This window comes from Ornithorhynchus anatinus, chromosome 1 (genome assembly GCF_004115215.2).
Source record: "Ornithorhynchus anatinus isolate Pmale09 chromosome 1, mOrnAna1.pri.v4, whole genome shotgun sequence".
Taxonomy (NCBI): domain Eukaryota; kingdom Metazoa; phylum Chordata; class Mammalia; order Monotremata; family Ornithorhynchidae; genus Ornithorhynchus; species Ornithorhynchus anatinus.
Genome location: NC_041728.1, coordinates 123,869,148 through 123,894,568, shown reverse-complemented (window position 1 = coordinate 123,894,568; position 25,421 = coordinate 123,869,148). Strand labels below are relative to the sequence as shown.

The following is a 25,421-nucleotide window of genomic DNA, read 5'->3' as shown; positions in this document are numbered from 1 at the left end:
CATTCATCCTCCCTTCCATCTCCACAGCACCTATGTATATATCTGTTATTTATTTATTCATTTATGTATATTAAGGTCTGTCTCTCCCTTTAGACTGTCGGTTGTGGGCAGGGAATGTGTCCGTTACTGTAATCTCCCAAACTCTTAGTACAGTGCTTTGCATACAGTAAATGCTGAATAAATACGATTGAATGAATGAATGAATTGTCCTCTATCTAAGAATTTCCAGTGTTGATTGTGGTTTGCTTGATTGATAGAGGTCAAAAACATTTACTTAATATTTAAAAAATCAGACTTTTTTTTTTTAATCAATTTCTAAGTAAGCTGAGTGTTCCTGGAATCTCTGACATTTTGACATACCACTCTGACATTTTGACATATCAATCCTCAGAGCCTCTGCTAATATAGATTTTTAAGTTAGAAAGATTGGTTCAAGGATTTTAAGAAATGTCCCTCTATCTTTAAATCTAAAGCATTCTCTCTGGACTTAATTAGACTATCTATAATAAATAACATAATAATAATTGTGGTATTTGTTAAGCTCTTACTATGTGCCAAACACTGTACTAAGCACTGGGTACAAGCAGAGTAGGTTGGACACAGTCCCTGTCCCACATGGGGCTCCCAGTCTCAATCCTCATTGTATAATTGGGGTAACTGAGGTACAAAGACATGAAGTAACTTGCCCAAGGTCACAAAGCAGACGTGGTGGAGCTGGGATTAGAACCCATAACCTTTTGACCCCCAGGCCCATGCTCTATCCACTATGCCTTGCTGCTTCAAGGCCTGTTTCCCATATGTCCCCTGGGAGGTTGAATATTATCTGTCTTGTTCTTTGTGAAGCACCTAGGGTAAAAAATGCAAGATGTAGAATTACTCTCCATTTCCCACCAATCCCTCTAGAAGGAGTGGATGGCTTTCAATCCAGGAGGAGCCTGACTGAACCAATTGCCCGATGCTTGATTTATCACAGGTTGTTGGCGTCCCAGTCAGTTCCGCTTTACAGTCGACAGTGAAGCAAGCTGTGGCAATCAGCGGGGGTCAGATCCTCGTAGCCAAGTCCGGTTCTTCGGTAGCCAAGGCCATTGGCCCGAAGCAGGTGGTGACTCAAGGAGTAGCCAAAGCAATCGTGAGTGGAGGCGGGGGAACCATCGTCGCCCAGCCGGTCCAGACCTTAACCAAAGCTCAAGTGACTTCTGCTGGGGTGCAAAAGAGTGGAACCCAGAGCTCAGGTAATTCCACTCCCCTGGTCTGAAAGCGGGATTCAGGGAGAGTCAGGGAAAGAAACCACGCTTAGCTCTTAGGATGCTCTGACATCTCTTTGAAGTTCACTGGGTAAGGCAGATTACGATCGGGGGTTCTTTGGAGGCAAAATCAGTGCTGGATCACCACTGCAATCCGGGTTACAACAATATGAAGATTGAAGATCTGTCTTTGGGGCTGCTTAGTGTTAACCTATAAAGTGGGGAGCGGGACAGAGTGGTGGTGAGGTAGTTCCAGGGCTAGAATTCTGGTCTTCTGACTTCCAGATAGGTGTTTTTTCCACTTGGCTGGGATGCCTCTAGGGCCCGGTGATGAAGAACGATGCTAGAATCTCTGTTCTGGGAGGCTGTACCCTGAGTTGTCTTGTCATTGGTCTTGGTCAGTTAAGCGGCAGGAGTGGTTCATGGACAAATGTGATTCCTCCATCTCTTCCAGGCATCTGAAACCATTATCCTGCTCATTTTAAAATTTTAGTGTTAGTGACACTTGGAGTATTCTGGGTCCAAGCTCCTGACAGCAGGAGTCTGCCCTGGCCAGATTTTGATTTTTGAGTGCATCCCCAATCTGATTCGGTCCAAGAGCAAAAATAATAATAATGTTGGTATTTGTTAAGTGCTTACCATGTGCAGAGCACTGTTCTAAGCACTGGGGTAGATACAGAGTAATCATGTTGTCCCACGTGAGGCTAACAGTTAATCCCCATTTTACAGATGAGGTAACTGAGGCACAGAGAAGTTAAGTGACTTGCCCACAGTCACACAGCTGACAAGTGGCAGAGCTGGGATTCGAACCCATGACCTCTGACTCTGAAGCCCAGGCTCTTTCCACTGAGCCATGCTGCTTCCCCTGAAGCACATTGGGTGGTCAGATCTGATCCAGTAACCCAAACCTGGGGGCATCCACCTTTTGCACCAAATATGCACGCGTTGGCTTGTTGCCCATATGCCCTGTTGATTCACAAGGTTCAAAGTAAGGGGGATGAAAGCCTGGTTCCAGCCCAAGGGCCCATGCAGATAGATCCCTGCGATAGATCCCATGGGAAGCAGCATGGCTCAGTGGAAGAAGCATGGGCTTGGGAGACAGAAGTCATGAGTTCTAATACCGGCTCCACCACTTGTCAGCTGTATGACTTTTGGAGAGTCACTTCACCTCTCTGTGCCTCAGTTACCTCATCTGTAAAGTGGGGATTGAGACTGTGAGCCCCATGTGGAACAACCTGATTACCTTGTATCCCCCCCAGCACTTAGAACAATGCTTTGCACATAGTAAGTGCTCAAAAAATGCCATCATTATTATTATTATCCCAGTTTGAAAAATCCCTTTTAGCTAGGGGATACCACTGTGAGAACTATTCCCAAACAGCAAAATAATGATAAGTATACTGATGGTATTTGTTAAGTGCTTACTATGTGTCAAGCACCGTTGGGCACAGTCCCTGTCTCACATGGTGCTCACAGTCTTAATCCCCATTTTACAGAGGAGGCAACTGAGGTACAGAGAAGTGAAGTGACTTGCCCAGGGTCACACAGGAGACAAGGGACGGAGCCAGGATTAGAACCAAGGCCCTTCCGACTCCCAGGCACGTGTTGTATGCGCTAGACCACAATCACTTGGCATATCATTTTTTAAGCAGACCGTGTGGTTGGAGGGGTATCCATTGGGCTTTTCACCTTCTCAAAGGCCAGTGAAGTTAGTTTCAGGAAAGGAAATTAAATGGGTCAGAACTGAACTCAGAGGTCCTGCTGAGTGTGTCTTGGCTACCTCACACTGGCTTTGAGAGTGGGGCTCTGTTGGCCGCATTCAGGGTATTTTTGTTTGCCAACGAGAGCTTGCGGCCAGATCCTGCCAAGTCCAGAAAGTAGGGCTTGAGCTTGAGCCCTCTCACAAATGAAAAATTGTGAACCAAGTCCAGAGATGTGTTCACTCTGTGGAATTGTGTCCTTAACTCCTAAAATCTTTTCCTTTGCATCTTGTAAGTTTTGCTCAAGAGATTCTGGATTGAAGGAACTGGGGTGATGAGGCAGTTTTCTGCCGTCATTTCATCCATAAGTTTATATGGCTACGTTCGTGACGCTGCAGATTTCGAAGGAGAGGAGGTGAAAGCTCATTTGTTTGTTGGCTCAATAGCTCCCTTGGGTCCGAACGACAAAATGCCCAAGTGCTTCGTTCCCCCTCATCATTTGTGGTAACGCATCTTAAAGTGCCAAGTAAGGAGTGGGAGGAGCACTGGAGGTCGAATTCCAGGCTTCTGAACCTTTACTGGCTGGGGGCACAGTGATCTGATCCTTGCTGTCTTTGATGTCACCTTGCCTGCGGAGCCTCATACACCCATACTGAATTCAAGATGGAGGAGCCTTAGAAAATTGAAAGCTGCCAAGGCCAACAGATGAGTCAGTCAGTAGTATTTACTGAGTGCTCACTGTGTGCCGAGCACTGTACTAAGCACTTGGAAGAGTACAGTATAATAATAGACACATTCCTACCCTGCCAGTAGAACCTCACGTCTGTACTGAAGTCAGTTTAGTGGAACCTTGAAAAACGAAAGCTCCCAAGGCCAACTAGACTAGATTAACGGAGGATCGTGAACCCAGCCTGCTCAGCTCTTCCTACCCGGGGGCCAAAGCAACAGTCCCATCGTTTCATTTTTCTGAACTATTCCTCTGAAGGATTCAGTCCTACAGTTGGAAACACCTTGGGTGACCTGCAAGCGGAATTTCAAACTGACCTAGTCACCCCACTAGTCTGAGTGAATAATGCACATATGTGAATTTGACCATCCAGAATAATTCAGATTTAGAAAGGCTAACTCCAGAAACAGAGGGTATCAACATGCCTAAGGGCAGGCCCTAAAGTTAATGCTTGATTGTCCAGGCTACTCTATTTAATCTGCAGAACCGTCTCATTAAATGGAGGAAGGATTTAGGCATTTTGGTCTTTGTGCGTGGTTCTGTGAGCGCATTGTTTTATGAGTGGATCTCAGGAATCTTTTGTACACACTGTTCTGTACATTACTATTTTAAATGAACTGGATATTATTTTTGGAAGTCATATTTTGGAAAGTTGATTTTGTTCTCTGATTTCTTCTCCTCCCTCACCCGGTGGTGTTCCTGTTTCTCATTCTAGTGATGGCCACACTCCAGCTGCCAGCCACCAACTTGGCAAACTTGGCGAATTTACCTCCCGGCACTAAACTCTACCTAACCACCAACAGCAAGAACCCTTCGGGGAAAGGGAAGCTGCTGCTGATTCCTCAAGGAGCCATCCTGCGTGCAACCAACAGTGCTAGTCAGTAGACCACTGGGTCACTTCAAAATTGGGGCTCCAGGACTATCATCACCATTATCCTCAGAGAGGGCTATTGTGGGCTCTTTTCTGGGGAGGGGTCTCTGTTTTAGCAGTATTTCAAATAACTTCTAACGGCAGCAATGATGCCCTCTGGGATTAGTCAGACCTGGGCACTCAGGGTCTCAACTCTGCTAGACTTTTAACTGGGTGGAATCCAGGGCCTTCCTTAGCAGGGCCATGGTGGGGAAAAGGAAGTCTAAGGCGATTCCTGGATAACATGTATGGCTGATGATAAGAACCTCATTATAGGGAGAGGTAACCAAGGCAGAAATGCAGGCTATGGCTACAGACATCTGCATCTGTGGATTTAAAAAAAAAATATCATCATGACAGTTATTACATGTTTACCGTGTTCCTTGCTCTCTACTAACCACTGGGGTAATCAGATTGGATACTGTCCTTGCCCCATAAGGGGCTCATAGACTAAGGGAGGGGCAGGAATTTTACCCTCATTTTGCAGATGAGGAAACAGGCACAGAGAAGTTGAGTGACTTAATGTCCTCTGGACTGTAAGATCATCGTGGGCAGGAAATGTATCGCTTAACTCTGTTATGTCGTACTCTCCCAAGCACTTAGTGGAGCACTCTGCACAAGTAAGCCCTCAGTAAATGCAATTGATTGATTGCCCAAGGTCCCGCAGCAGGCATATAGTAAAGCCAGGATTAGAACCTGGGTCTTTTGAGTCCCAGTCTGGTGCTCCTTGTTGCAACAAGCTTTTAACTTCCCTCTGAAGGGGCAAAAGTGTTTTTTTATTTTTTTATTTTCCTCAGTGCTGCTAAGGTGAGAGTGAAACATGGGGTTAGCATCCTGTTGCTTCAAACAATAACTCTCCTAGATGTGGTGGCTGGCAAGTTGAGCTGTTAGACAATGACTGTAAGATGGAACTCAGGCTAAAGGCTGGAAAATGTCAGTCTAAGCTTTGCTTTATGTGCATGATTCTGATGGTGCATACATAGGGTCATTTGGGAACGCTCCAGCATTAAGCCGGAAGGGGAAAATTTATATTTTTGGATAGTACTGGGGAGAAAATGATAAAGAGAACTAGCTGTTTGGGAATCAGGAAGCCATATGGAGGCAGCTTCTTTTAGTCATTCTCCACTGCCAAAATGCTGGTACCCAGGTCTCTTACTTGGTTTTTACTTCCCTCATCCCTCCCACATCCTCCCTTCCCAAATTCCCTCCCATCATTCCGTGGGTAATATGGGGAACCAGGCAGATGTTGTTTCTTCTGCTGAGTTGCCCCAGGGCGGTGACCTTGCCAGTGATTACAATAATAATAATAATAAGAAGAAGAAGAAGAAGAAGAAGAAGAATTGTAGTTATTGTTAAGCACTTATTACATACCAAACACAGTGCTAAGTGCTGGGATAGGCACAGTGCCATCAGGTCAGACACAGTCCTCATCCCACATAGAGCTGACAGTGTAAGTAGAAAGATGAACAGGGAGTTAAATCTCATTTTATAGATGAGGCACAGAGAAGCTGTGACTTGCCCAAAGTCACACAGCAATCAAATGGCAGAGCTGGGATTAGAAACCAGGTCCTCAGTCTCCCAGGTCTCTGCTCTTTCCACTGGACAAGCTGTTCATCTTTGGCCCCAGGAGGGAACCAGAGCCCAGACTGGGAGCTGCTCTTGCTTTGTGACACCAACACCCTGGTGGTGATGAGCATTTGGGGGAGCCATGGTGTGTAGGGGCAGGGATTGGGCCAGGGATGTCTCATTCACCTAAAGCCATTGAACCTCCCTGTAACAAGAGCAGAAGATCCAGCCCCTGAGAGCAAACTGGCAGCTCCTTTTTTTTTTAAATCCTAGGAGGGATCACTCCTGTTTTCTGCATCTGACGGACGTTTTTGTTCATCGTGTACTTTAGATGTGTAGATAAAACCATTTTTTCTTGCCTACTCCAAAAGCTAAAGTGAAAGAATTATTATGCTCTGGGTCTGATTCATGCTGGAATTCTCAAAGCATAAGTTCAGAAGATAAAGTCAGGATAAATGAGCCTGGAGGGACTTGCCATTTTTCGATTACATGAGAATATTAGCAAAGTGTGTTTGATACCCTAATTGGAAGAAAGGGATAGCGACTGAGGTGACAGTTGTAACTTTGGGTCGCTCATTAATTCTTAATAAATGAAGCTTTCAAAGGAGAAGCTGGTTCACATCTCTTTTTGGTGCTAGACCTTGCCAGATATTTCTGTGAAATATGCCCTGCTAGACCTTGCCAGACATTTCTGTGAAATATGCCCATACCCCCAAATGAAGATCTTAACATCCCTATTTTCTCACCCAATATATACACCCCTCCTAATTGATATTTCAGCACTTCTGTGTCATCAGAGCACTGGGGTACCCACACCCCCTCGTAGCACTTGTGTCCATATCTTTTTACTCAACTGTTCCCCCCCCAACCTGTAATTTATTTTAGCATCTGCCTCCCCCGCCAAATTGTAAGGTCCTTGAGGACAAGGGTAATGTCCGCTAATTCTGTCATACTCTCCCAGGCACTTAGTACTGTGGTCTGCTGTTGAGGCAGGGAACGTGATTGTTACAGTGTTGTGTTGTACCCTCCCAAGTGCTTAATAGAGTGCCCTGCACACAGTAAGCGCTCAATAAATAAGATTAATTGCTTGGTCCGCACAAAGTAAATATGGTGGAATGACTGCTCACAAGATTATTGGTGAGCTCGACAGACATTTGAGGGAAGGGCTTAAACTATGGAATGGACCACTGGTTGGTCTGCTGAGATTTCACTGGGGGGGTCTTTTGGCAGAAAATTATTTTGGCTGGAGAGAGGGCTGTTGAGGAGAGGGGTAGGCATAGAAGATTCCTGTTAGGGGAAAAAGAAGAAAGAAGTAGAATATAATAAATAGTAGCTAGGAATGGCAAGAAGGAGAGGAAACCCAAAGGGACCTGGAAATGCAGAGAGTTCTGAACTTTTGGTTGAATTCCTTAGGGGGGGATCTTTGTAAAAAAATTGGTTTGAGAGTCATTTGTCCATGGCAACTTGGAGTGAGCGGCAGAAATGCCATGGAAATGCAGAAAGAGACAGATGCGATTTGAGCTTGGAAATCGGCTTCCAAATACTTCAATCTGGGCTCTATTTCCAGGAACAGGGTTCACCTAACTCCGGTCAAAGGGTTTTCTCTGTTTTGCCTTTCTTTAAAGTAGAAGGCTTGTTTGTTATCGGGAGCCAGTTGGATGGATTTTTTTTTTCATGCCAAGGTCTTTGGCTTACTCTCTTTGCTCTAGGGATTTAATTTCCCCAGTTGACAAAAAATATGTTTATTCCAGAGGTAGAGAGGAAGAAGTAGTGAAGACTAATGGAAAGAGCACAGGTCTGGGAGTAAGAGGACCTGGGTTCCAATCCCAGCTCTGCCATTTGCCCTCTGGGCTCAGTGCTCCATTGTTCTCTATACCTCAGTTCCCTCATCTGTAAAATGGGGACTCAGTACTTGTTCTCCCTCCTACTGAGACAGGGAGCTCTGATGGGGATAAAGGACTGTGTCCGCTCTGTATATACTATATCAGTGCTTAGTAGAATGTTTGGAACAGAGTAAGCACTTAACAAATACCACAATTATTATTATTATTGTTCCTGCAGGGGAAAAAGAGTTTTCCAAGCAGATGTGCTCTTACAGCAGCTCATTTTGGTCTTCCTCATGGTGTTGCTTTCATTTTGTTTCAGATCTCCAGTCCAGCTCTTCCACCAGCGCTGGGGGAGGAACGGCAGCCGGAGGAGCTGGTGGAGTCGGGCCTCAGAGCACCAGTAGTAGCGGCGTGTCTCAGCACCTGACTTACACATCCTACATCCTCAAGCAGACTCCCCAGGTTGGTGATAACACTCACGAGGGCCTAAATGCCATCCAGGAAAGGAGGCCAAGAGAAGACCGATAGACCTCTTTAAGTGTCCGAAGGGTTAGCTTGGTCGGGAAGTCGTAAAAGGAGAGAACGGGCTGAAATGCCAGAAAGAGAAATTTCCATTTGCAGTAAGGTCGTCTTCTCCCAACTGGGAGACTTGAGTCAGCTGCCGCCAGAGGTGGGGCAGGTAGCCCCCAGACTTACCGACACAGTTCCTGAAGCATGCGTTTAGGCCGGGGCTAGTTTGCTCGTAGGAGCAGTGTGATGAATGGGGGATTGGTTCCTGATCCAAATTGAAAACCGATTTTTAAAAAAATAAGTCAGAATTTTGGACTCGATCAATTATAAATATGTAGCTACATCCCTGAATTCATTTTGAGTCAGAGAGGTCCCACGGTAAAATGGCCAACTTCTTCATTGGAAATACAATTGATGGGTCAACCTGCCCTGGTAACTCTGCCTGGCAACTAGGTGACCTTCCCAGCCACCCATCATCTCCCATTCTGCCCCGTCCCCTCACTCCTTTTCAATTTTCCCTCATTCCCCCTGCATTTTGCAGCTTTTCCAGTGGTTTCCCCATTCCTTGCCAGTTCCCATGTGCCCACACAGCCCCCTACATTGTCCGTGCCACCTTAGTAAAGGAGGGTAGGGTTACAAGATCAAAACCAATATATTGTAAAGCTGAAAGAGGACACAGAAATATTGTAAGTGTGCCATTGGTTGTAACTAGAAACACTTGAAGGCCAGGACTGCCTCCGCTTCTATTTTTATGGAATTGTAAGACATCAGTTTCAGAGGGCTTAATTTCAGCAGTTTCATTTAATAAATGATCTCAAGAATCTTGATTTTGCTTCGGCCAGTAGTTTGTAAATTGGTTTTTAAAGAAGCACCCAATTAGGGATATTCCTGGGACTCAAGGACACACCATCTCTTTGGAGTAAAACGAATGGTAAGTAAGGCAGAGATCCCCTTTCCTATAGCTTAGCTAAATCGGTAGACTTAGCTGAGGCTACATGTTGAGATTTGAAGATGGACCTCAACTTTCCTTGATTTTAACCAAGTTTTTATTGTGTTTTTTTTTTTTACCCCAGGGAACGTTTTTAGTTGGCCAACCATCACCTCAGACATCTGGCAAGCAGTTGGCAACTGGGTCTGTGGTTCAGGGGAGCTTGGGAGTCAGCACGTCTTCCAGTCAAGGACAGCAGACACTAAAAGTTATTTCGGGCCAAAAAACCACTTTATTTGCACAGGTAATTTTGCATAAACCAAAGTAAATCATTCGTTCTCTTTCTGCAGTTAAGAAGTTGCTTATTTTAGCCTGGATCAGGTTTACTGTAGTGCTTGAAACTTGCTGTGAAAAGTAGACGTGTTGGTTTTCCTGCCATTTAATAATAATTTAATTTATTCATTCATTCAATCATATTTATTGAGCGCTTGCTGTGTGCAAAGCACTGTACCAATCGCTTGGAATATACAATTTGGCAACAGAGACAATTGCTACCTAACAACTGGCTCACAGTCTGAAAGAGAGAGACAGCAAAATAAAACAAGTAGGCATCAATACCATCAAAATAGATAAATAAAATCATAGATATATACATATCATTAATAAAATAGAGTAATAGATAATATATACAAATATGCACAAGGGCTGGGAGGGGAAGGGGGTAATAATGGTACTTAGTAATAATAATAATGGTGGTATTTGTTAAGCACTTACTATGTGCCAAGCACTGTTCTATGTGCTAAGGTTAGTTACAGGGTAATCAGGTTGTTCCACATGGGGCTCACAGTCTTAATCCCCATTTTACAGATGAGGGAATTGAGACACAGAGAAGTTAAATGACTTACCCAAGGTCACACAGCAGACACGTGGCGGAGGCGGGATTAGAACCCACGACCTCTGACTCCCAAGCCTCTTCTCTTTCTACTGAGCCACGCTGCTTCTCTAAGAAGCACACTACTAGGAGAAGTAGTAAGTCTTATCCCGCCTCGACTACTGCATCTATCTCCTTGCCAGACCTCCCTGCCTCCTGTGTCTCCCCACTCCAGTTCATACCACACTCTGCTGCATGGATCGTTTTTCAACAAAAACGTTCAGTTCGTATCTCCCCACTCCTCAAGAACCTCCTCAGAAGGTTAATTTGTAGATGCCTCTATCCACTTGCTTTGGGTCTAATTTCAGCAGTATTTTCGCATTTATAGCTAAGAAGGCACAAGACCGGCAACCGAATTAAAAGATGTCCATCTCCCAAAGCCACCTTCCCTTCCCTCCCCCAACAAAAAAGGTCTTCTTTGGTGTCGATTCGAAAAGCGGGTTGGGAATTTTCCAGCAGACCTTGGCGATGTATTGGCTGAGGTACGGAGGGTCTTCATCTAAACCCCCAAATTTACAGGCGACTCCCAGTGGCCAAGCATCATTGGTAAAACTCTCCGACGGCGCACTGAAGTCCGTGCCAGCCACCTCGCAGCTGTCCAAGCCTGGGACCACCGTGCTGAGAGTCGCAGGAGGGGTGATCACTGCCGCCACCTCGCCCGCCGTGTCACTCTCTGCCAATGGCGTTGCCCAGCAGGTAAGCGGCACGGCGACAAAGGGGGTGGTGTGCCAGCGGGTGAGTAAAATCACACCCAGGTTCGTCAGTGGAACTCAACTTGGCAGTACCACAAAACACCACAGGGAATCCAGCCCATCAGCCTAATCGGGGATGGGATTCTCGAAGGAGAGAAGAAAGGAGTAATGTTGTTACCCTTCATTTTTGATTCAAACCCTCCCTGTATTTGGGCTTCTCCTTCTGTATAAGGTAGAAAACAGCAAGGGAGCAGCCGGTACTTCCCTAATGTAATGGGCCCAGTCCACGTTTTTGTCTTGCTCAGTGTCAGGGAGAAATGCCCAACCATCTAACCAGGCCAAGACCAGCTCCCTCACAGCCTATTTGAGGAACAGTGTTGTCACTTGACCCTTGACTCCTCTCACATACATAATCTGACCTTGAATGAATCTGTGGTGGTGGGTGGATTGTTTTGTTTCATCTCCTGTTGTTCAGCTATTCTTGCCTGTAATGTTTGGGATGTGCTTCTGGTAGTTTCTTTCCTGTCATTGGTGGTGGTGATTGCATAATATTTATCCATGGCCTGGAGTGCCCTGAATTCTTGCCAAATCCAACAGCCTCTACTCCATCCTGATCCTCCTCGACCTGTCAGCTGCCTTCGACACTGTGGACCGCTCGCTTCTCCTGGAAACGTTGTCCAACCTTGGCTTCGCTGACTGTTCTCTCTCTCCTGGTTCTCGTCTTATCTCTCTGGGCCTTCATTCTCAGTTTCCTTTGCTGGTTCCTCCTCTGCCTCCCATCCCCTGATTGTGGGGGTCCCTCAAGGTTCAGTTCTGGGTCCCCTTCTATTCTCCCTCTACACCCACTCCCTTGGAGAACTCATTCGCTCCCATGGCTTCAACTATCACCTCTGTGTGGATGATACCCAAATCTACATCTCCAGGTCTTATCTCTCTCCCTCTCTGCAGTTTTGTATTTCCTCCTGCCTTCAAGACATCTCTGCTGTCACCACAACTCAACATGTCCAAAACAGAACTCTTTTTCTTCCCTCCCGAACCCTCTTCTTCCTCTGAATTTCCCATCACTGTAGATGGAACCACCATCCTTCCTGTTTCCCAAACCTGTAACCTTGGCATTGTCCTTGACTCCTCTGTCATTCAACCCACATAGTCAATCAAATCCTGTCGGTCCCCTTTACAACATTGCTAAATTCAGCCCTTTCCTCTCCATCCAAACTGCTACCACCTTAATGCAGTCACTCCTCCTGTCCCGTTTGGATTACTGCATTAGCCTCCTTGCTGACCTCCCTGCCCCTTTTCTCTCCCTCATCCAGTCCATACTTCACTCTGCTGCCTGGATCATTTTTCTACAAAAATGTTCAGGACATGTCACCCCACTCCTCAAAAAACTCCAGTGGCTGCCCATCCAACTCCACATCAAACAAAAACTCCTCACCATTGGCTTTAAAGTACTCCACCACCTTGACCCCTCTTACCTCACCTTGCTTCTCTCCTTCTACAACCCAGCCTGCACACATTCCCTTCTCTAAGTATTAATCTTCTTTCTGTGCCTCGGTCTCACCTATCTGGCCACCATACCTTAGCCCATGTCCTGCCTCTGGCCTGGAATGCCCTCCCTCCTCAAATCCAAAAGACAATTACTTTCCCCCCTCAAAGCCATATTGAAGGCACATCTCCGAGAAGCCTTCCCAGACTAAACTCCCCCTCTCCTCATCTCCCACTCCCTTCCGTGTCACCCGACTTGCTCCCTTTGCTCTCCCCGCCCGGCCCCGCTATCCAGCCCCACAGGACTTATGCATTCAATAGTATTTATTGAGCGCTTACTATGTGCAGAGCACTGTACTAAGCGCTTGGAATGAACAAGTCGGCAACAGATACAGTCCCTGCCGTTTGACTGGCTTACAGTCTAATCGGGGGAGACGGACAGACAAGAGCAATGGCAATAAATAGAGTCAAGGGGAAGAATATCTCGTAAAAACAATGGCAACTAAATAGAATCAGGGCGATGTACATTTCATTAACAAAATTAACAAAATAAATAGGGTAATGAAAATATATGCAGTTGAGCAGACGAGTACAGTGCTGAGGGGATGGCAAGGGAGAGGGGGAGGAGCAGAGGGAAATGGGGGGAAAAGAGGGTTAAGCTGCGGAGAGGTGAAGGGGGGGTGGTAGAGGGAGTAGAGCGAGAGAGGGGAAGGGGAAGATTGGAAGGGGCGGGAGGGAGGAGGGGGGGAGGAGGGACATGGTGAGGCCAGAGAGGTGGGTGGCAGCACTAACAACAATAAACAGTAACAAACGAAATCGGTAATATAGCAACATGATACAGTATGATACAATACAGTAGTGTTAATAAGCGGGTGATGACCAGGGTCGGGGGTAGGCTCGATTAAGGGCCGACCTGATCAAACTCAAAGTCAGGCGGCTGGTGAGGCCAGAGAGGTGGGTGGCAGCACTGACGACAATAAACAATAACAAGCAAAATCGCTAATATAGCAACATGGTACAGTAAGATACAATACAATAGTGTTAATAAGCAGGCGATGACCAGGGTCGGGGGACGATCCGACCCTACCCGATCAGACTCAAAGTCAAGTGGCCAGCGGCCGAGAGAGTCCCAGAGCTCATGACCAAATGTCCCTGTGGCGGCGGGGGGGCCCTGAGGTTGTCTATATCTGTAATTCAGTCTTATTGATTTCTGTCTCCTCCGCTCTAGACTATAAGCTCACTGTGCGCGGGGAATGTGTCTGCTTATAGTTATATTGTACTCTCCCAAGTGCTTAAGGACAGTGCTCTGTACACAGTAAGTGCTCAAATATGATTGAATGAATGGATGAATGAATTAGTGGGCTACCTCCTGAACCGAATACCCCGCACAACGGCTGCCCTCTAGGACCTTACTTCTCCCGTCCCTTTCGCACTGCTCATCCCCCTTGAAGTTCCCGTCTCCCTCTCTGTAGTCAGGTCATCCGTTCCCTTTCCCCCAAACCACACCTTCCATCCAGCTGGGCTGCTCCCTTCTCTCTCCCTCGATAAGCTTTATCCCTCCCAGTGTTCAAATGCCTAACAGTTGTGTCTTCTCTCCCCACCCTGCCTATCCTTTGCTTACCTATAAATTCAACTAGTAAAAACACATTCATATCATGTGTTTCTAGCGCTTAGAACAGTGCTTGACACATAGTAAGCACTTAACAAATACCGTCATTAACATACTTTTTTCATTCATCTGAATGTCCTTGATATCTCTGCTTGAATAGTTATTGTCTATCTTCAATTGGAAACTCCAGGATGGCGGGTGCTTCTAGCATCCCCGTGCACAAAAGACGTTTGAGAAATGCCTTGGGAAATTGGGGGATACGAAGTGACTGTACGTATTCTACAGACTGTACGTGTGTCTAGAAGTTACACCAAAGTCCTTCACCAACGTGTGGGAGATTAATGTAAAGCCCAGAGATGAGAAAAACTGGTCCCTGCCAGGACTAATTGTTTGTGGGATTGTTCTTTCCCAAGTGATTGGCTCAGTAATAATAAATTACTGAATAATACTGACAATAATAATAAATGGGGTATTCATTAAGCACTATACTTAGCGCAAGGGTGATTACAAGCAAATTGGGTTGAACACAGTCCCTGTACCAGTCAAGCAGTCATATTTATTGAGCACTTACTGTGGGCAGAGCATTGTACTAAGCTCTTGGGAGTATACAGTATAACAATTTCACAGACACATTCCTTGCCCACAGTGGGCTTACAGTCAAATCAGGAAGAAGCAGATCCACCAGGCCTACGCGACCCCCACTCCATGTGACCCCCACAGCGGGACCCCTGGAAGGAAGAGCTGATGGAGGAGGCTTGTCCAAGCCTATCCCCCTGCTGCCTCTGTCCTGATGTGTAATTTGCCGTGAGTTCATTCATTCATTCAATAGTATTTATTGAGCGCTTACTATGTGCAGAGCACTGTACTAAGCGCTTGGAATGAACAAGTCGGCAACAGATAGAGACAGTCCCTGCCCTTTGACGGGCTTACGGTCTAATCGGGGGAGACGGACAGACAAGAACAATGGCAATAAATAAAGTCAAGGGGAAGAACATCTTGTAAAAACAGTGGCAACTAAATAGAATCAAGGCAATGTACATTTCATTAGCAAAATAAATAGGGTAATGTAAATATATACAGTGGAGCAGATGAGTACAGTGCTGAGGGGATGGGAAGGGAGAGGGGGAGGAGCAGAGGGAGATGGGGGGAGAAGAGGGTTAAGCTGTGGAGAGGTGAAGGGGGGCGGTAGAGGAAGTAGGGGGAGAAGGGGAGCTCAGTCTGGGAGGCCTCTTGGAGGAGGTGAGTTTTAAGTAGGGTTTTGAAGAGGGGAAGAGAATTAGCCTGGCGGAGGTGAGGAGGGAGGGCATTCCAGGACCGCGGGAGTACGTGGCCCAGGGGTCGACGGCGGGATAGGCGAGACTGAGGGATGGTGAGGAGGTGGGCGGCAGAGGAGCGGAGCATGCGGGGTGGGCAGTAGAAAGAGAGAAGGGAGGAGAGGTAGGAAGGGGCAAGGTGATGGAGAGCCTTGAAGCCTTGAGTGAGGAGTTTTTGTTTGGAGCGGAGGTTGATAGGCAACCACTGGAGGTGTTTAAGAAGGGGAGTGACATGCCCAGAACATTTCTGCAGGAAGATGAGCCGGGCAGCGGAGTGAAGAATAGACTGGAGCGGGGCGAGAGAGGAGGAAGGGAGGTCAGAGAGAAGGCTGACGCGGTAGTCTAGCCGGGATATAACGAGAGCCCGTAACAGTAAGGTAGCCTTTTGGGTGAAGAGGAAAGGGCGGATCTTGGCGATATTGTAAAGGTGAAACCGGCAGGTCTCGGTAACGGATAGGATGTGTGGGGTGAACGAGAGAGACGAGTCAAGGATGACACTGAGATTGTGGGCCTGAGAGACAGGAAGCATGGTCGTGCCATCCACTGTGATAGGAAAGTCTGGGAGAGGACCGGGCTTGGGAGGGAAGATGAGGAGCTCAGTCTTGCTCATGTTGAGTTTTAGGTGGCGGGCCGACATCCAGGTGGAGACGTCCCGGAGGCAGGAGGAGATGTGAGCCTGAAGGGAGGGGGAGAGGACAGGGGCAGAGATGTAGATCTGCGTGTCATCTGCGTAGAGATGGTAGTCGAAGCCGTGGGAGCGAATGAGTTCACCAAGGGAGTGAGTGTAAATGGAGAACAGAAGAGAGCCAAGAACTGACCCTTGAGGAACTCCAACAGTTAAAGGATGGGAGGGGGAGGAGGCGCCAGCGAAGGAGAAAGAGAATGATCGACCAGAGAGATAAGAGGAGAACCAGGAGAGGACAGAGTCCATGAAGCCAAGGTGAGATAAGGTGTGGAGGAGGAGGGGATGGTCGACAGTGTCAAAGGCAGCAGAGAGGTCAAGCAGGATTAGAATGGAGTAGGAGCCATTGGATTTGGCAAGAAAGAGGTCATGGGTGAATTTAGGGGGCTGCGCCCAGGCCAACCACCCATCCCCTCTGCCCACTGGAAACACCCACTCTCCACCAGCTGGACTCACTGCTCTTGGACCTTCCGTCTTTGGTCTGTGGCTTTTTAGTATAGAAGTCCCAGTCACATTTTGAGTCAGAGCACCACCATTATTCCCCCACAGGCATCACAACATGTACTTAGGTTTAAGCCACATACGGCTTCCAGGCGCAATGCCCATTTTAGAGGTGAGGTAACTGAGGCCCAGAGGAGTGAGTGAGTTGCCCAAGGTCACACAACAGAAAAGTGGTGGAGCCAGGATTATAACCTACGACCTTCAGACTCCCAGTCCCCTGATGTATCCACTACGCCATGCTGCTTCTCACATAGTAAGTGCTCAATAAATGCCGTTGGTTGGTTGATGATGATGTTGGTATTTGTTAAGCACTTACTGTGTGCTGAGCACTGTTCTAAGTGCTGGGGTAGACACAGGGGAATCAGGTTGTCCCACGTGGGGCTCACAGTCTTAATCCCCATTTTACAGATGAGGTAACTGAGGCACCGAGAAGTTAAGTGACTTGCCCAAAGTCACACAGCTGACAAGTGGCCGAGCCGGGATTCAAACCCATGACCTCTGACTCCAAAGCCCATGCTGTTTCCACTTAGACACGCTTATGGTATTTAATGTTTACTATGTGCCAAGCACTGACCAAAGAGCCCTCTAGACTGTAAACTTGTTGAGGGCAGGGAATGGATCTACCAACCCTTTGGAATTGTACTCTCCCAAGTGCTTTGTACAGTGCTCAGCACATGGTAAACACTCAATAAATACCAGTTAGTGATTGGGATGAACGCAAGCTCATCAGGATGGACCCAGTCCTCGTCCCACATGGGGGCTCACAGACTACGTAGGATGGAATAGGACTGAATCCCCATTTTACAGATGAGGAAACTGAAGCACAGAGGAGTAAAATAATTTGCCCAAGATCTCACAGCAGACAAGTGGAAGAGTCTGGATTAGAACCCAGGTCCCCAAACTCCCAGGCCTGGGCTTTTTCCACTAGGGTCTTCCTTCCAATCTTACATCTTCCTATTCCTACCGGTTGCTGTTACAGACAGCTTCCTCCCAGGAAGACCCCATGGGTTGCCCCAAAACCTTGATTCTATAAACAGCTTCCTTAAGATCCACAGCTGGTCACCCCCTGCCCCCTCTCCCCTCAAAGCAAAGGTGAATTATGAGTAACCGGCTAAAGGATCAAACAACTTTAAAGCTTAAATGAGGCTAAATAATTGATGAGGCTCAAAAGGAGCAGCAGAGGAGAGCATTTCCTGGCATTAGTCCACAACTGCTAAATCTAGTTACCTGAACCCTCCCAGGGTGAGCGTTGTGTTTAGAAAGAAATAATGTACACTTTCGGAGGCAGTTGAGATCAATCCATCAAAGATATTTAATTAGAATAATAATAATAATAATAATAATGATGGACCAGACTCCACCAGCTTTGGCTCAGAAAGGCCAGTTGACACAGAAAATTTCCAGCCCCAGCAGGGCATTAGTAGGGAGGTGAGAGAGAGAGCAGACTCATCTCATCTCTGCATTCAGGGAGAAATTCCACCTGACCTAGTTTTTATTTTCTTGTATTTTGTTTTTGGAGTGGGTCAGGGTTTTTCACTTCCCCGTGGAGAGCATAGAGGAGGAAAACAAATATTTTGCTTAAACTAACTTAGCCCCTTTTTTGGTTGTAAATGGCTTTATTTTGGCACTTCCTTGATTTTTGTCATTACATTTATAGCTTTGTTCAGTCCCTCTCCCCCTCCCTTTTTTTAAAGAAAGGAATGAGAGGAGTTTATGGATGGTATTTTAAAAACTACCCCAGTAATCTGTCTTAAAAAAAATTTAGAAACTAGGACTTCACAGATAAATTTATACGCGACCCTATATATTTAACGATGTATTAAGGGAAACTTCATCATCATCTGAAATGGCATCCAGCGCTTGTGGCATTTGGTTAAATTCATTCATTCAGTCATATTTATTGAGCACTTACTGTGTGCAGAGCATTGTACTAAATGCTTGGAAAGTACAATTCGGCAACAAATAGAGACAATCTCTGCCCAACAATGGGCTCACATGATATGGGACAGTTATTGCATTTCCAAGGTTTTGAATCTCTACTCTACTCTCACGTAGAGCTCTACTAATATGCAGGACCTACATTCAGGAAGGTTGAAAACAATGCCAAACGTAATTCTGTGCCTGTTGTACTAGGATCACTGGGCATTATTAAACGCCACAGAGTAATGAGCACTATATAGAAGCTTGATTTAGCCAACAATTAATCTTTGGTATTTACTTACTGTGTGCAGAGCTCTGTACTAAGCATCTGGGGAAGTACAAAACAACAGAATCAGTAGATGAGATCCCTGGGCCCAAGGAGGTTAGAGCCTTCAGGGTGAGGCAGACATTAAAATAGATTAGTGATAGGGGAAATAGGGGATAAGAACGGGCCCTTCCTTCAAAGGGTCTGTAGCTGTAGCATACTCTCCCAAATGCTTAGTACAGTACTCTGCACTTAGGAAATGCTCAGTAAGTACAATCGAATGAATGCCTAAATAAGACTGGGAAAAGCAAACCCCAAACAAATGATTAATATCATATGCGAAGAGGAAGGCGTCCTCACCGGAGATGGAGGTATTAAAGTTGGAGAAGAATAAAGGAAATAGGTGGACAGTGCATAGAAGTGCTAACTTTTCTTCCTTTGGAAAGGGAATAGAGAACACACATTCATTGCCTGGAGTGTCTCTTCATGGCCACCTTCCTAAATTTTCCTTTTAATCTTTCTGCCACACCAATAGATGCTCCATTGGAAGTGTCCAGAGCAAAGTCAGTTCCAAATAAGGACAGCTCAAATGCTGTCCTTATTGATTTCTCTGTCTCTCTCTCTGTCCCCCGCTTCTTTATCGTAATGAATTCCACTGTTTCAGAAATGATGACCCAGCAAAACATGTAATATCTGAGTAGATGAAATAGAGTAATTAAATCTTCCTGAAGAGTAGGGTGCCCAATTAGTAGATAAGTAATTAGAGGGATAAGAATAGGAGGCCTTCACTTGGATCATCTTTCATATATTTGACCAATGGGGATTTGAAGAGAGATTGAACTTCGTAGCCAACAGACAGGCAAATGTTACCACTGCCAGCCAAAACAAGAAGCCTTAATTGCCAGTGAAATAAATTTAGGAATGTTTTATCTTCAGAAAAGTGGCTTTCAACAAGAAGGGGCTTTTAAGAGGAGAGTCTGTGGGGAATTTCTCTCAGTTGTAAATATTGCTTAAGTATTCTTTTCTTTTGCTCAGTATTCAATTCCCTTCCCCTACCTCCATTCCCTTCCTTCCTTGTTGGTTTTTTCATGCCTCCCAGCTAGAAAAGCAACCACACAGAATATGAGAGAGATTGAGATGAGATTGAGATTTTTTGAAAAAAAGAATGAATGTGTGAGGAATATAGTTTGGGGGCAAATTGAAAGCCATTTAGAGAAGCAGAGTGGCTCAATGGAAAGAGCACGGGCTGGGAATCAGAGGGCATGGGTTCAAATCTTGCTCTGCTGCTTGTCAGCTGTGTGACTTTGGGCAAGTCACTTAACTTCTGTGTACCTCAGTTACCCCATCTGTAAAATGAGGATGAAGACTGTGAGCCCCATGTGGGACAACCTGATTACCTTGCATCTACCCCGGTGCTTAGAACAATGCTTGGCACATAGAACACACTTAACAAATGTCATTATTATTATTATATAGCCACTCTTCCTAGAGGTAACAGATACATAGAGTACTGTAACTGGAAATTAGTGAGGGATTCGAGAATCCATAATGCTAAGCCCTAGAAGAAATAGCCCTCTTTGGGGTAAAAATATGGGCCTAGCCCTCTTATTAAACAGGAGGGTAGAAAAGGCAAAGTATTTCTTAAACTGCATATGAAGAAGTAGTGCAAACACATTACTGCAAATTACACTACCGGTCAGAAATATGATTTAGTATATATTTTTCTAATCACTGTGTATTCACTCAATGCCTATGTATACAAGATAGATGATAGCATCAGTGTCCTCTAATAGAAAATACACCTCATCTTGGTAGCAGGAAGGTGTATGTCAAGTGGTTTTGAGAGCAAAGAAATATTTTTGTTTTGTTTCTGGAGATGTGACCTGGCAATATCTTGAATGGAACGACAAGCTATTTAACCTTACAGGGTATGCAGTGTCTTGGGGTATCTTACAGGAAAGCTCACCACTCATCATCTAGCTAGTTGACTCCTCTCTAGATGGGAATGTCTCTTGAGGAATAACCTCTGTGTTTATGGAGAGCAGCGTTTGAAACTTTTTCTGTAGATGACTTCCATTTGGAAAGGTAGCCGTATATGTGCTGTTGTCTCACTGGCTCTCTTTGTCGGCCTCACACACTCCTTGGAGTGAAAATTGGAAAGGAGAATGAAGGAATCCAGAAAATACCACAACAGAGTAACCAAAATCCCTGATCTCTTCCCTTTCTTGCACTTTGGGGCTGGGGTTTGGATAGGTGGCGAAGTGATGTAAGGCGTACAATGTGGACATCTTTGACTCAGGTTTTCCAGGGAATTCCTCATATATGTCACTTCAGATGACATTCTCAGAAGAATCCCAGTTTAATTCCATTTCCAACTTGGCTTCTGAGCTGCCACATTTTTTATTCACCCAGTCCTCAGCTCCATAGCACTTATGTACATACCCAAAATCTATTCATTTGTGTTAATGTCTGTCTTCCCTCTGAGCTGAGTGTTCTTTGTGGGTAGGGAACCTACCAACTCTCTTATGTTGTACTCTCCCAAGCGCTTAGTAAGGTGCTCTGCAAACAATCAATCAGTACAATAGATTGATCAAACTGATACAATTTTGGTTTCCCTCCATATCCCATTCATTATTCTGCCCAATTCCCTGAAACTAGTGTCTGATTTCCTCCCTCCTGGATTCAAGATTTAGAACTTTGGGAAAGTTTAGTTCCATGGAAAAAGATCGCTTAGCCCAGAAGAGTCTTTTAATCTCTGTGAAACTGTTAACCTTTTTCCTCTCTGCCACTATCATTTTTACTCTTTTTCTACCATGATCCCACTCTTTCTCCCTTGGTCTTCCCCGCATCATTTCCCCTCTCTCCTACTTTCCCTCCCCTCTTGCCATCTTCAAAGCCCCAGGACAGAGGGAGTTGGGAATTCTTGCTCTGCCTGTCACTATTTCTCATTGATTAGCTGCTTGCAGGGATTTTTTTTTTATTGTTTTTTCAGCCATTAGAGCATTGGCTATTGAAAAGCTCGATTATTTCAAAGCAGGTTTAGTAGGAAAAGTGCAGTAAACCATCTACTGTCTTCTTTCAGCATTAAGGGCACTTAGATGTGCAGAGGACAAGAGAAAACATTATTCATTAATGGCCTTAACCGTGTGTGGTGCTGAGTATCATCTTTGAGAGATTTCAGGGTCGTGGATAAGTTTACTTGGATTTGACTTCCAGGTTCCCTTAAATCTCAGTTCTTAGATGAAAATGAAATTGTTCAGAACGGGAAAGTTTAACATGCTCTCTTTATCTTGGCTTCTCTTTATTCCCTGCTCTCCCGAGTAAGCAGGCAGAAGGTGCAGCTTCCAGTTCATCTTCTACTGTAGGTACTGGGATGAAAACCTCTGGGCAGCAGCATCAACTTTGCATAAGTCAAGGGCAGACGGGAGCTGTGGTAGCCAGCAAAGCCGGAACCCCCACTGTTATAAGTGCCACATCGCTGATGAGCACCCCTACCGCAGTGTCTGGCAAAGCTGCCGTTTCAGGTAAATGCTTTATGTTGTTTTTCTTGCAGGAGGCTTGCGTTTTGTTTCCCAGTTAGCCCAAGCTTTAAACTCACCCTTGTTCACCCAGCTTGTTTTAGGATGCCACCTCTGTCTAAACACTAGCCTGGACCAGTGCTTTTTCGGGGAGAAGTGCGACTTCTACTAAAGATCCCAAATTTTCTTTGGAAAATGAAGGGACAGGCTGCCACTGAGAGAGGCAAGCCTAAGGACGTGTAAAATAGATAAAGGATGTAAAGGAAAACTTTTCAACAATATGAAACTTGGCTCCTTTGCTTCAAGTCCTTGTGGATTCATTTGGAATTTTAGCAACTTAGTTCGTTAAAGTTACTTCTAGGCAATTAAAGAATTTTGGCTTTTTCAGCATTTTTCAGGGTATAATAATCTGTTTTTTCAGTAAATAACCAATTCTCCAGGATTTTCCTCTTGTCCACTGATTTTTGCACATCACCCAAGTAATTGTGTCCTCCTCAACACGTAGGGATGCAGGCGTGGAAGTATTCTTTAAATGGTTCCTCCATTTCTCTCTGATAGCCCATCTGTCCCACTGAGTCAGAGGGGACTGCAGAACTCCTTGTCCCTCATCTCCCTACCCCCATCCAAGTCCTCTCCGTCCCACCTCCAGCCTTCTTTGCTGCACAATTTCTCCAGTATCATCGCTGGTATTTATTGAGTGCTTATTATGTGCAGAGCACTGTACTAAGCCCTTAAAATGCAACAGGTTGGCAGACACCCTGCCCATGCCAGCTTACAGTCTAGAGGGGAGGGACATTATCCTTCCTGTGCACTTTAAACTCCCCACCCTCCACTGCCCCATCTGGTGCTTCCTTCTCTCACGAACCAGTCAATCATTGGCATTGATTGAGCACCTATTATGTGCCAAGCATTGTACTAAGCACTTGGGAGTAGAGTACAACAGAATCATCAGCTACGTTCCCTGCCCATAACAAGCCAGCAGATTAGAGGGGGAGACAAACATTAATATGAATAAATAATTTATAATACATAATTTCAAGATATGTACACAAGTGTTGGGGGAATCAGGGCGAGGTAAATATAAAATGTCGAAAGCTAACAGATCCAAGTGTATAGCTGGCACAGAGGGGAGAGAGAGCTGAAATGGGCAGGAGAGGGACTCATACTCAACCTCATCTGTCTCTTCTCTTATCTCAGGCCAAGCCTTGTGTTACTTTGCTCCTGGATCTGTGTCTCTGCTTTCTACCCCACCTCTCCCTTCTCCTACCTTTTCTAACATGTTTCTGACCTCCAATTTGTACCTTAACTGTCTGAGCCTGATAGGCCTCCAGTGATTTCCCAGTACCCTTAAGTTTAAAAGAAAATTTTGGACCATGCCCTTCATAATTTTCCGCCGGCGGGTGCCAGCCTCATCGCTGCTGCTGACTCTCGCTTCAGGCTATCTCTCCAAAACTCTTTGTCTCCCAACCACTGCAATAACAATTTTAGTTATAACTGTGGTATTTGTTAAGCGGTTCCTATGTGCCAAGACTGTGGGTCTCACAGTCTTAATCCTCTTTTTACAGATGAGGTAGCTGAGGCAAAGAGAAGCTAAGTCACTTGCCCATGGTCATGCAGCAGACATGGGCAGAGCCAGGATTAGAACCCACATCCTCTGACTTCCAGGCCATACACTCTGCCATACACTCTGCCAAATCCTAGGGTATACAAGATCTTCATATTAGACACAGTCCCTGCCTCACAAGAGGCTCGTAAGTAACGAAGAGGGTAGGGAATGTATATTTTATCCCTTTTTACAGGTTAGGAAACTAAGGTTCAGACAGGTTAAAAAAGATAAGGAATTCATGTAGTAAGCGCTTAACAAATACCATCATTATTATTACAAGCTAATCAGGTTGGACACCGTCCATGTCCCATATTCATTCAGTCGTATTTATTGAGCCCTTTCTGTGTACAGATCACTGAACTAAGCACTTGGGAAAGTAACAGTAAACGTGGGGTTCCCCATTTTACTGATGAAGTAACTGAGGCACAGAGAAGTTAAGTGACTTGCCCAAGGTCACCCAGCAGACAAGGGACAGAGCTGGGATTAGAATTCAGGTCTTTCTGACTCCCAGGCCTATCATGAAATGCAATGGGGATAGATGAGTACTTCAATAGTTAGGCGACATGAAAGTGCTGAAGTAGCAATTGGGGGGCAAAATAGGGTTGAGTGATAAAGAGATTAATCAAGGAAGGCCTCCAGGAGGAGATGTGATTACAGAAGGGCTTTGAAGATGGGAAGAGCAGTGGCCTGTAGGTTGTGAAGAGGAAGGGAGTTCCAGGTAGAAGGAAGAACAGGAGCAAGGGCTTGGCCCTGAAAGAGGTGAGGATGAGATTGAGTGAGTAGATTGCAGGGGGTCAAGGAGAGAATTAGAGGAGAGGAATTTGAGACAACCAATGACCACAACTCACTCAAAGAGTTTGAAAAGGAATGGGAGGAAGGAGATGGGGTGATAACTCGATGGAGCCATGAAGTCAAGGGTGGGTTAGTGGGGGAGGGGGGTGGGTTAGTGGGGGAGGGGGGTGGGTTAGTGGGGGGGGGGGGGTGGGTTAGTGGGGGAGGGGGTTTAGGATGGGCATGTTTGAAAGCCGTGGGGAAAAGACCATTGTAGAGAGGTCCTGGAGGCAGGAGGGGATAAGAAACCTTTGATTGCTCATGAGAGGAGCAACTACCCCTCCCACCCAAATAACTGATAATTTGGGGATGCTATAAACTTGCAAATTAGGCACCAGTTCTCAATCTTGGAGAAGCAGAGTGGTCTAGTGGATAGAGCACGGGTCTGGGAGTTAGAAGATCCCGGGTTTTAAATCCCGTTCTGCCACTTGTCTGCTATATGACCTTGGACAAATGACTTAATTTCTCTGTGCCTCGGTTACCTCATCTGTAACACGGGGATTAAGACTGTAAGCACCATTGTGGGACAGGGACTGGAGAATGGGGTGAGTATCGAAGTGCTTAATCAATCAGTGGTATTTATTGAGCGCTTACTGTGTGCAGAGCACTGTCCTAAGCACTTGGGAAGGTAGAGTACAACAGAGTGGGTAGAAGGCG

The 25,421-nt window shown here is 45.7% G+C and overlaps 1 protein-coding gene across 6 annotated transcripts in view; it reads left to right on the top strand.

Annotated features, from left to right (window-relative positions):
• The window catches only part of YEATS2 (YEATS domain containing 2), an 84,023-nt gene that overhangs the window by 37,415 nt on the left and 21,187 nt on the right, over positions 1 to 25,421 (top strand). For 5 of the 6 annotated variants that reach the window (XR_005660233.1, XM_029058892.2, XM_029058893.2 and 2 more), the window contains 6 exons: positions 974 to 1,232; positions 4,387 to 4,548; positions 8,293 to 8,435; positions 9,557 to 9,715; positions 10,862 to 11,038; positions 22,135 to 22,333. Coding sequence is in view for 5 of the 6 variants with exons in the window: in XM_029058892.2 (XP_028914725.1) it covers positions 974 to 1,232; positions 4,387 to 4,548; positions 8,293 to 8,435; positions 9,557 to 9,715; positions 10,862 to 11,038; positions 22,135 to 22,333 (1,099 nt within the window). In the remaining variant the exon portion in view is untranslated. The remainder of the gene's footprint in view (positions 1 to 973; positions 1,233 to 4,386; positions 4,549 to 8,292; positions 8,436 to 9,556; positions 9,716 to 10,861; positions 11,039 to 22,134; positions 22,334 to 25,421) is intronic. The other variant, XM_039912797.1, reaches the window with a different exon arrangement.